This window comes from Pyxicephalus adspersus, chromosome Z, assembly GCF_032062135.1.
Source record: "Pyxicephalus adspersus chromosome Z, UCB_Pads_2.0, whole genome shotgun sequence".
Classification (NCBI taxonomy): Eukaryota; Metazoa; Chordata; class Amphibia; order Anura; family Pyxicephalidae; genus Pyxicephalus; species Pyxicephalus adspersus.
The window spans coordinates 69,181,277-69,194,206 of NC_092871.1; the positions used below are offsets into that span (position 1 = coordinate 69,181,277).

The 12,930-nt window shown below is 37.8% G+C and overlaps 1 protein-coding gene across 13 annotated transcripts in view; it reads right to left on the reverse strand.

Moving 5' to 3' along the window:
• The window catches only part of DENND1A (DENN domain containing 1A), a 651,854-nt gene that overhangs the window by 521,076 nt on the left and 117,848 nt on the right, over positions 1-12,930 (reverse strand). For 11 of the 13 annotated variants that reach the window (XM_072430328.1, XM_072430329.1, XM_072430330.1 and 8 more), the window contains one exon: positions 4,313-4,362. The exons of the other annotated variants lie outside the window; for them this stretch is intronic. In XM_072430328.1, the coding sequence (XP_072286429.1) occupies positions 4,313-4,362 (50 nt within the window). The remainder of the gene's footprint in view (positions 1-4,312; positions 4,363-12,930) is intronic. 13 annotated transcript variants of the gene reach the window in all.

Here is a 12,930-nt window from a genome sequence, read left to right on the forward strand (position 1 = left end):
CTTGGCATGAGCAAGAGGAACAGAAGGTTTTTCGTTACCTTTATGCAGCAATACAGCTTTCAAACTTGCTTTGCTTGAGTCTATGAACAATCTCCACTGCTCTGGTATGTATTCGCAACCTAACTCCATCATCAGACAACTCACGTCGGTACTGAAGCAAATGTCTTTTCCAGCTTGTAATAACCTGCAAACTTCGTGTGACAGTCACCAAAGTGTGAAGTACTCAATCCTTTTTGTAGCAAATTCCACTCCTTTAATCTGGAACAGTTCAGAATTCTCTTTTGACAAAGACAGGTCCCTTACTTACTAGATCATCTAAATCTGATTGGCTTATAAAATATGGCTTACTCTCTTCAAATTGGGCTTTAAAACATTCATTAACATCAACATCATCCTCCTGTTCCTCATCCGACATGTCACTGTCAGTAACAACATATGTAGGAGGGACTGGCAATGGATACTGTGCATCATTTGGCACTGATTTGTGACTTAGTCTTCTTCGAAAACACAAAAATTTTACTCATACAGAAGTAGCAGTCCGAGTGATGGTCTTTTCACTCACCCCAAACCATAGGCCTACTGCAAAAGGAATTTTATTTATTTTCCCATTCAACCATTGTGTTAGGCCAAGGTAACACAGCAACCTGACAGCAGATATGAGGTGCTAAGCTTTTATCCTGATCTTTAATTTCACATCCAAAGTAATATTTGTAAGCAAATCTCACCCTCTTGGTTAGGTTCTTGTGTTGATCACACGGTTTATTAGCACAGCTGCGCCTACTCATCTTTAGCTCAAAACAGACTCACTATGGCCTAGCTGTACTATCCAATAAGATGGTTTCACACTAGAGACAAGCCCCTGGTCCATCTCGTCTTCTATACCTATTTCTGACCTCAGCTCACTGACTTGCCCAGACATGCCCAGCCACTGCTGGGACATGCATGCCACAAAGGGGACACGATTCAGCTGAGGCCGCAGCAGGCATAGTGGTAGCTGCAACTCTTATAATGTTCCCATGTAAAAATACATTACCCAATTACTGACCATTTGAACAGCTATAGCACGCCTATACCTTAAAATCTGTACGTGATAGGCAAATTCTGAGTTCAGATTTAAAATCCGCACACTCGATAACTTGTAAATCACGTGTTATTCCCAGTAGCAAAACTGTTGTTTTGCAGTGTAATCAAAACAACACATCGCATTACATATCGTCTTTTACCCGACATGCTTTACCAACTAGGATTCTAAAGGGGTTGTGTAGGGACTAATATCAAAATCATAAAAAAGCAACTATTAACAAAATTCTCATATTTGTTCCAGTAGTAATTTCAATATTGCTTTTAGCATATGTAAACTTGCAAAGCAAGTTTCAAAACTGTATTGCTGCATAAAGGTAACAAAAAACCTTCTGTTCCTTTTACTCATGCCGAGGGAATGAAAGACATATGAATCCATGGAGGTCATTTGGAAATTCATTACTTATTTAGAACCCAAGTGGAAAGTTTGTGGTGACCTGAAGGCGGTAGCTCCTTCTTGGCCTGCAATTGGGATATACAAAATATATGTGCTTTCTGGGCCTGTGGAACATTTGTGATGACAGCAACCATTACACAGTGAAAGAATGGCCACCCAGACCTGAACACACTGTTGGCCAGTACAACGTGACGCATAAATCACTCATTGATCCACAGAAAGTTTAACTTCGACCACTTCATTTTAAACTTGGATTAATGTTGTTTGCAATGGATCGTGATGATATGGGTTTTTAGTATCTGAACGACAAGTTTGGAAAAGTTTTAACAGATGCTAAACTGAAAGCAGGCATTTTTGTTGGTCCCCAAATCCACAATTTGATGCGTGATGCCACATTCAAAGACTAACTCAACTAACTTGAACTTGCTGCTTGGAATTCATTTGTGCTAGTTGCACAAAACTTTCTGGGCAACCAGTGAGCTGAAAACCATGCTGAACTCGTGAACAACATAGTAACAGCAAACCATCAACTTGGCGGCTGAATGTCACTTAAAATTAATTTCTTACATTCCCATGTGGACTTCTTTCCACAAAAAATGGGTGATGTGCCTGAAAACAAGTGCCAAAAACACTTCTGAAGTGTACATTTGCATTGAACATGGACTCCTAGGCAGAATCGGACTTCAGATTAAAATTCAGCGCACTTGATCTAGTATAGGACAAGTAGCAGACAATATTTATTTTTTTGTGATGCAGTGTTATTAATATTCATGTTGACACCCTATCTACTTTTGGCCCAAGGAAAAACAAATCAGTGGTTCTCTGCATAGTATAGACATTCCAATTAATCGCCAATATGGACATAATAATCTGTTTTTGTGATGACTATGTAAGTTTTCACCTATATTTTGATATGTTATTTTAACACATTCTGGTACCCCCTCCTTTTTTCCCTCTCTCTTTTTTCTTGATTGCTATTTGTTAGTGACATCTCACCCAACCCTGGGGTCCCCCACAGCCTCTCTCTTCTCTACCTTTCCAGCAAGATACTCCCTCCATACATTCCCATTCACCCAACTCACAAATTCTTACCTCCTTTCTCTGGCGGGTCTAAGGAATGCCAGATATGTTTGCAATAAATTAACTTCTATCCACAACTTTTTCTTCTCTAAATCTCTGAACTTCCTGGCTCTCACTGAAACTTGGCTTTCCTCCTCAGACTTTGTTGTTGCACTCTCCTATGGAGGCCTGCATATCACACATACCCCTAGACCTGGCAACAAAGAGGGTAGGGGTGTGTGTCTCATTCCCTCGCCCAACTGTACAGAGGCCTCCTACCCCATCCTCCCTCATTTGCATTTCAATTGGAATGCATTTTGTTCTTCTTTTTAGCTACCTACCCCTCATTGTTGTTGTTGTGTCCAACCCCCTGGGCCCAGTTTCCCAATTTTTTGTCAACTTTGTTTTTTGGCTCCCATTCTTTCCCATGACCTGCCCACCCTCATCCTCTGAAATTAATGTTGCTGTTGATTACCCCAACCTTCCACCACTACTTCATCCTTTGGACTTACACAGAACATTAATGGCCCAAAACACATTGCAGGACACACAATAGACCTGGCATTTTCCAAACTTCGGAACCTCACCTACCTTGACAACTTACCATTTCCCCTTTCTGACCACAACCTCCTCACCATCAACCTATCCAATTCTTGCCCTCCATTGCCACAACCCAGACCTGGTCAATGGCAGAAAGTTATCCATAACCTTGACCACAACCTATTGTCAAACTGCCTTATGTCCCTAACCCCCACTCTGTCTAAAATAACATCCCCAGATAAAGCTGCCACAGCGTTCAACCACACTCTCCTTGGCTCTGGATAATGTTGCCCCTGCCACCTTTTCCTATTCCTGTCCTGTAAATCTGGCCTCAGCATAGATTTTATGGACTACAGAGCCAGACTACAACACCTTAAGTGCACTCACTGTCAAGCAAAATTAATTCTCTCCTGTCTTATACTCTCAAGCTTCCAACCCACACAGCCTTTTCTCAACAACTGACTCCCTCCCTAAACCTCACACTTGCTCCCCCCACAACAACCTTTCCTGCCCAGGACATTGTCACCTACTTTAGAGATAAAATTGTCCTCCAACCATATCCACCTCTTCCACCTGTAAATCATCACTAACCTCTCTCAGCCCTGTTACCATGGATGAAGTCCTTCTCTTCTCATCTCCATCTACTACCTGTCCACTTTACCCAGTACCCTCTGAGCCTCTGTGCCCACTCCTCCAACCTGGCCCCCACACTAACCGAACTATTCAACCTTTCCTTTTCTACTGGTATGTACGTCTCTGCTTTAAAAACATGCTATTATTCTCCCTATCCTGAGGAAACCGTCACTACTTCCCACCAGTCCGTATTTCGTGCTACTTCCTCCACCCCTTAGATTGTGAGCTCTTCCAGGCAGGGTCCTATCTCTTACTCCTGTGTTACTGTCTGTATTTGTTTGTCATATTAAACCCCTATTTTATGTACAGCACTATGTAATATGATGGCACTAAATACTGTTCATTAATATTAATTTATTAATAAATGTAGAAAGGGTCAGCTCTTCATAATTTTCAATTTTTGTAGCAAAGCATCTTTTTCAGTTTATTATCTGCTTTACTAAAATAACAGTAGGTTAGGAGTACTGGCTCTAAAGACAAGGACAGCACCATAAATGGACTTTCTCTTACAGCTTCTACTCACTTTACAAACTCACAGCTCAGCATGCAACACTGAACAGATAAAAGGGTGTAATATTTGAAGGAAATCACAAAAATGTTTACCTGTCCATTGAAAATGGGAAGCAAAATTTGGGAACAGTGTGCAAGACTTCCTGCAAAGAAACAGGAAAAAAACAAACATGTTTGTTAATTGACAATTTTGCGTAAAGAAAAAAAAACTTATAATTTGAAATGTAGATAAACATAATTGAGATAAGTGAATTTAAAGTGATTTGTGCCGTTCAATTTTTTTGCCATTTAAAAGGATATGTGCAGAGAAGCTGGCTTCCTTTAACATACAACGATTCTCTAGCAATCCTTACATAGAAAACCCCATCCCTATGGTTTCTCCTAATTTCATTTAACTGGACCAAAAGCAGAAACACAGAACATAACCAAAATAAGAGAGAAGACATCATAAGTAGGGGATGAAAATGAGAAAGCTCTCTGTCTGGAAAAAATAGCGATGTTATTCAATGTATTCAATCCATGCACTCTAGGTTTTTTCAGCCTCCTTTAGGCTTTCCAAACATATGTTATTTGTATTCATACATTATGTTTTAGACCTTAATAATGCCAGATGAAACTCTCCTCCTTCCATGGTCTACAAATAGCCACTCAAGAAGCAAAAATACATGCACAATGTTAAATTCTGAAATTTTCTTGGTTTATGTAGAACAGCTGTCAGAGGAAATTCCTAAGGGAGGGGGAAAAACTTGATCCAAAACATTTTACACATGCCTACAAATTGTAAATTCTAGATCTTACTTTACCAAATATATTTGGACAATTTAAAAATCGATGGGAAAATCTTGGTATATTGTTTCAAATATTTCACCCTGAAAACTTGTTTAGTTCAAACTACCCTGTCTTCATGATTTACAGATTCCCGCATGTCTCTATACTAGGCTTCCCTTTAAACTAAAGAGAGACAAGTGCATAGTAAATAGGAGACATGTCTACTGTTCACCCTGGCGGAGGAAATTTCCAAGGCCAGTGAAAGAAGTGATGTCTTCAGTGACACATCTAAGTTTATATAACAAGCCTATAATGTTTAAAAACGTATTATGTTATCTGGGTTACTCTGTTTTTTCATAAGGCACTTTAATATTATGGAAGTACAGAACTGTTCCTAAATGGATTTACTTTGAAATGGTGACAACACCTTTGGGCCACTGTACCAGCTAGAATAGATGGTGGTGTGTAGCAAGCTTTTATTTGGTTACTAAGTGACTGACAATGCCTACTCCTACTGCGCATTCTATGAGCAAGAATTAATAGGGTCAGAGGTTTACATGTTGCTTTGCAACATGGGTTCCAGGACCCCAACTAAAACAGCTCTGGCTGCATGTCCCTGTGTATCATGCACCAAGTTCATGTAGTATGCACCAAAGTAAATGTACACAAACTTATGTAAATATTAAAATTAAACATTGCTAGAGTTGTTATAAAAGGCTTACAAAAGCTTACACATAATGTGTCAACAAGTTACATTTTTAAAATCTATTTTTAAGTTACAGTTCCTCCACCCTATTTTCTTTGGCAGCAAATCATGGCATGTAGCCTTGCAACAACCTGCTATGTTCCAGTACAGGAATCAGTTGACTTTACCTGCTGGTTGGTATTGCACCTACATGGCCAGTCCCCAGCCAGCCAATGCATCACACTAATTGACCATGTTTAGACTGGCAATACTATGCGCAATAGGTTCATTCTTGTCCTTGGCCCGTTTCTATGTGCATTTCGGAGTTCCTGTCTGATCTTAAGAGTTTTACACCTGTTCCAGTTTGACCATAGTATTCCTGCGTTTCTATCAGTCCATTAGGTTCCTGTGTGAACTGGCTTCCATTCCAAGGGTAAATCGAAGGATTGCAACCCCTGAGAACTGTCTGTAGCAAAGCCCATTACTCCTTGGTGGATGTTCTAGTGAACAACAGGCAGTCTCTATGTGCCATAGGTCTCCTCTGCCAAAAGTGCAAAAAGCAGAGAGCATAATTGAGTTAAGTGAATCTAAAATTGTTATATGTATTTTATGTTACACAGTGGTAGTTTTAACAGAAACGTATTAAATTATTAACACAGATAAAAAATCATGGTTCTGTTTATTCTAAACCCATTTGTTTATTCTGTTTATTCTAAACCCATAGAAAAAGTATTTATATATATTTTGCAAATAAACACACATGACTTCATTCTGTACATGAAAGGTAAATCCTAGTCTTATCTATATATCAGGGTTCTCCCAAGACCCTTTTAGCTGGGAGCACAACCCAGCAGTTTTCAGCACCCACCCGGCTGTTTTTGGGTGGTTACTAATGAGTTTGGTCACAATACAGGGGCTGCCACCCACCTACAAATTTCTTCCGACCCGGCTTGAAAAAAATTTCTGGGTTGAGCACTGTATATAAAATTGTGTATATGTATGTTCCACCATCACTCGAAAACGCATAGGGTCATTTCAACCAAACTTGCCATACATATGACTACAGTGTTCTCCCCAGCCCCCTTTAGCTGGGCGCACTACCCTGCACTTTTCAGGTACCACCTTGCTGTTTTTGGGTGGTTAGTGATGAGTTGGGTCAGAATACAGGGGCTGCCACCCACCTACTTTTTCTTGATACCTAGCTTGAAACCTTATGTGAATGCACCAGTAATCTTTGTACAGCACTGTGCTATATGTCAGAGCTAATTTTGGATGTATGTATGTAATCACTAGGAAATGCATGGAGACATTTCAACCAAACATGCTATGTTCCACGATCACTAGGAAACGCATCAACATATTTCAACCAAACTTGCTAGACATATCACTCAGACTTATGTGAGTGCACCGCTTATCTTTGTACAGTGCTGTGGTATTTGTCAGAGGTATTTTTGCATGTATGTATGTATGTATTGCTCAGTTACAAATTTCTGAGAAAACATAACGCAATTGACCGAGTACAAGCAAAGGCAAAAAGAAAATGAAACACCGTAAACAAGAAAATCCCGAAGACAGCAATAGAAGACTTGCCATGCTGCGCGAGAAAGCTACTACATCTAGAGCTTCAGAGACAGTACAACAGCGTGACACCCAGTACAGGAAATGAGAGAAAGAGCTACTACATCTAGAGCTTCAGAGACAGTACAACAGCATGAGGCCCAACTACAGGATAACAGAGATAGAGCTACTACATCTACTCGCAGCATGCAAGTGTTACCATCGGAAAAATGGAAATTGTTTGTAGTTACTGTCAAGCCAAGAAGTTTAAAGTCTCCTGGTATTTGTTGCAAAAAAAGGAAAGTCAAACTCTGCCAACTGGAAACACCACCACAAAAACTTTGGAATTACACATCAGCAAATACCTCAGAATCAAAGCATTTTCCTAATAACATCAGCAAATACAAATCATGTTTCCAAATGACATAATTCGGCACCACTTCAGTTGTTCAACTGCCTGGATTTCCATCCACATTCATGGCGCAAGGGCAAAACATTTCTTAGATTTACACTATAGCTTTATTTGATTCATTTTCCTATATAATATAGGACTGCAATAAATTAATATCAGGGCAACGCCGCCTAATCAGCTAGTCTACCCTGTTTCCCATATGATAAGGCACTGTCTTATATTTTCCTCACATTTTAATGCAATCTTTTTGTTCAACCCACTGAATTAAAGCTAAGTCTGCAGTTCAACTGCATCTGAGTTGTTTCATTTAAAATTGTTTGTGGTAATGTACAAAACCAAAATTAGAAAAAAGTCTCTGTCCAAATATTTATGGGCCTAACGGACCGGGCAGCACGGTGGCTCAGGGGTTACTACTTTGGCCTTTGCAGCGCTAGGTCCTAGGTTCGAGTTCGAGCCAGGACACTATCTGCATGGAGTTTGCAGATTCTCCTCGTTCCTCCGGGTACCCCGGTTTCCTCCCACATCCCAAAAACATGCAGTTAGGTTATTTGGCTTCCCCCTAAATTGATCTTAAGACTACATTAATGACATATGACTATAGTAGGGACATTAGATTGTGAGCTCCTTTGAGGGCCAGTTAGTGACAAGACTATGAACTTTGTACAGCGCTGCGTAATATGATGGCGCTATATAAATACTGTGTAATAATAATAACTGTATATGCCAGTTGAGGTCTGTGCTTTAAAGATAGCAGCCCTGGGACAAGTCTTCAAAAAACGAATCAAAAATGGCAGCAAAAAAAAATTTTTCTCCTGACAGGTTACCTTTTAAATGCATTCAGGAAAAATTCAAAAAATTTAAATTAACCATTGGGTTTATGTCTGGCATATCTAAAACACATCTGTGATAGCGATAGTTGTGGTTTTGATGCGTTTGATCAGCAGTTGTGACCTGCAAAAAAAGTTTGATTATACAAGGTGTAGTAGAAGCACGTCAACATCCAAGCTCTGCACTTGCCATATGTTTATAATGTGTAGCCATTCACAGAAATACAGAGAGAAATACATCTGGAATACAATGAAAGCACAGGCTACATCTAGGACATGCTCAAAAGATAAAGCAATTTCTACTGAATATGTTTGCTTACTATATTCAATTCAAGTTTCAATTGTTGCACTCAAGATTACTTGTGGTCAAATAGTTGTAACAAAGACTTCAAACCTAGGACAGGTTTATACAGCCCAGTACATCTATCTCATTATAATAAATATAAATAACAAACACTGTTATACCATTTGGAATGGTAGCAACAATATAGAGATTAGTGCACTGCCCACTAGTTTAATAAAAAAAAACTTCAGTTTCAGCAGGGTTTGGTACATATTGCTCCACCCCCTAATGTTACGGAAATTACAAGAGCAGAATTTCATTGAGCAGAATTACTGTAAAAACCATTAAAAGGAAAAAAAGATGTTCATTAGGAAGATTCCCAAAAAATTATAACAAGTCACAATAAAACCGTTAGCATCTATTCACAGCCAAAATATCAGTGTTGACTGACCCTGTCATGTATTCTGTAAGGCTCAACAAAATATAATAAACTTTATTAAAATAAAATATTAAAGTAAAAGTTTAATCTGCTTGATTTAGAAATAAAATTATATTACATGTGCATGTGTGAATTCATCAAAACAAGAAAGGCTATGGCACACAATAAATAATAAGAATAGAAGGCATAAGGAATCTGTTGAGAGGTAGTGCCCCTCTGGGGAGAGTTACCAGCCACGGCATATGGGGTATGGGAAACTGAACCAAGCCTATGCAACTGCCAATACCGCTGCTTGTTACCTAGAAACCAGTGCTCTGGGAATGCAGTGCACATCAGCAGAGCAATGTGTCAGAGACAAGTGACAACAGCGCTTCTGACAATATCAAAGTGCCTCACTCATGTCTTTCATATCCATTGTTCCTGACCACAGAAACACTAGATATTAGGAAACCAGAGGCACAAACAGATGCTGGGTTTGCAGCTTACAAAAGGAGTACAATCATGACATAGCTTGCTAAAAGTTTAAAGGAAAATACAATACTTACAATTTTTTCTCATTCTACATTTAAAAGCTTTAGTAAAAAAAAAATAAATAAAAAAAAATAGGCTATTTCCTGCGTGGATGCAGGACAAATATGGGAGCAGGTGTCACTGAAATAGGAACCCACCAACAGTAATGGTACCTGATTAGGTCAGAAATATATAAGTTTTATTGTGGATTACAGCAACATCACAGGTCTCATGCACCGGGAATAACGCCTTTGTGATACTTTTAGTGTTTTTGCCTACATAAAAAAAAAAAAAAAAAAAAAAGACGAGACTTTCTTGGGAGGCAAAAATAGATACTAAAAATATTTTCCTGCGAATTTTAAATTCACAATTCAGATGATTTAATGATGGCCAACGTAGGAGTAAGTACATACATACTTTTATTATTCTCAAAGATCTATAACAATATGAATAGTAACTTGCCTCCATACGTTTAATCCTTATTTTATAAACTTTCACATTGTACTCAATCCTTCTTTTATGATACACACAATCTTTCTATAGGCCTAAATTACTCCAAAAAAAAAATAAAAAAAAACTTATTTTTTTTAATTCTGTCTACCTCCGATTCCTCCTACATTTCGCGCTGCCTTTTTGCACACAAATTTGTTCTGTTTTTGTATATAATTTACAAATATGTACTGACTTAAAATTTGTTTGTACCATGTAATGACATTACGTATATGATGAATCTTTTTGTAACAGATTTTTAAATGTCTCTACTTCCCCTGAGGAAGCCAAAGAAACACGTCACGATTTGAGACTACCAGCTATCATTACTAACTTATGTTGGTATATTCTGTCATAATCAGAAAAATGGCATTAGGCATGACAAAGAGCACAGGCATATTTTCTGTATAGCACAGGTGAACCAATGTAGGAGTAAAAACCAAGATGGTTTACAGGAAATAATCCCCAAATTGTATGTTATTGTTGTCCATACACATGGGAACCCCAATGTGTGGATATATTTTTGTACTTTTCTGTATTTTATGTGACCTTAACATTAAATATAAACTTAACTTTGTTTAAGCCTCAAAACACCTGCATTCTTTTCATTTCTCCACTTTTCCCCCATCCAAATATTTAATAATGTTGTTGTATTTTAATTATATTATATTATATTATAAATATATAATATATTTAATTATATTATTGCCTCAAAAGTCCTGTATATCTACACTTCTTATGCATACAATATTTTTTAGGTTATCAAGTACAATCTCCATGTATAAAGCACAGATGACCAAAATTTGGTCCTGTGTACAAATGTGAGACAGCATGCCTAGCAGTAGTAATATTTTTGATCTAATATTGAATATCGAAGTACAGAAATCAGATACATACAAATTACAATTTGCAAAACCAGGGCAAGCATTACTAGTAGTAGACAACTCTAAAGATGAATCTAAAACACACTTCACATCTGTTTGCTCACATAAAACACAGTTGTCAAACAAGCCACCTACACCCCTCCTTTCCCATCTCTCCCAAAACAAAATAAATAAAAAATTTTTTTTTTACCAAGTCTAGGCTGGATAAGGAAAAGAGAAGCAGCAGACTTACAAGCTCACATCATTCACACTGCTCTGTACTCATATTGGTATGCCCCACTTGTATATGTAGACAGTATAAGTAACTGAAAATTAGTTGGAAATAACCTTTTTTAAAACTGCACATGAACATTGGCTGGCTCTATGGAACAGTTTTTTAAAAGGTTATTTCCAACTTATTTTCAGTTACTTATACTGTCTACATATACAAATTTCATATATTACTGCATAGCTGAGTTAGAGTATTTCATATTTCATGTGTCATCTGTGTCCATGTGATACTCAAAGTAGGAAAAACAATTGGTGCCAGATTACATTTTCTTGCATTACAGTTGAAACCATTTTCTATAAGGAGGTGGCAAGACTTGCTGTCACAGAATGTAAGGCTAGGCACACACGTGCAATAATTATCATTAGAAAACGAACAATTAACGACCGAACAACGATTATGCACAACTATTTTGAATGATTGTATTGTGCACAATTCTGTACATGTTGAAACGATACGATTGTTCAAATATAATACACCAATAATGTACACACACTAGATATGATCGTTTCAACGATGCAGGAAGTGACATGTATAGGAGAAAGCGTATCACAGAACAATCCATGATCACTGAAGACCGTACACACAATAGATAGCGAATGATCCTTGCCCAATCAGATCTGCGGGGACGGTCGCTAGTTTCCAGCGACATTCCTCGTTCATCGGCATCATTGTGCACTTTTTTTGTTAACGATTATTGAACGATCGGTCTTTAATCGTTCATTTCCAACAATAATTATTGCACATGTGTACGTAGCAAGTGAAGAGCAATTGTAAGTCCCTAATCTTTTACCAGAAACAAAAAAAGCACCCTACACAATGGATTTTTGTTCAGTTTCAAAGGTAATATTTAAATTACACCTTTTAACATGATTGTTTTAGGAATATGCTTTGTACAATTTTGGCATTGGTTGTTATTTAACCCTTGCCGTGTGGGTGGTAGCCCCAATGCAAGAAGCTTTTAGTAAATTCCCCGAGTTAGGGTTTAAATTACTTCCACTGCTTTATTGTACTTACTGCGTAAACTGATATATCCTTTCAGTTCAATTCAACATACCAATGGTATATGGGACAGCAAAAGTTCTACTCACATTGCTGTGTGCCTTTTTCAAGTCTTTTTAGATCAAGTGTTCTTCCCCATGCTGACAGAGGAATATTCTCTAAAACATCTGTGTTCTGAAGGAGATTTTTAATTAAGATAGATTGATACCAAAATATATGCTAGTGTTTTTCTTTTCACTCCTATGAGATTAGCCAAATTAGTATTTAATAGGGAGGGGGGTGTTAATATATTTGTTTTTGGGGGTTTGGGAGCAGAGCAAATTCACTGAAAAAATACATATATTTATAGAAATGTCAAATTAATAAATGAAGCATATGTTTGTACCGGGAATCTCCCTCTTTGTCACAAGCGATGCATCTTCAAGGTTATGAAATAGGTTCCTTTCACTTTTTTAATTTCAGACCGCTTTTATTGTTACCAAAACAAGCAAAATCAAACTAGTCAACTGTCTAAGTAGAAAAGACTGGCATGTAACCCTTAAACACTGAGTGAGCATGAATTTTTTGTTTTGTTTGTTTTTTTTGCT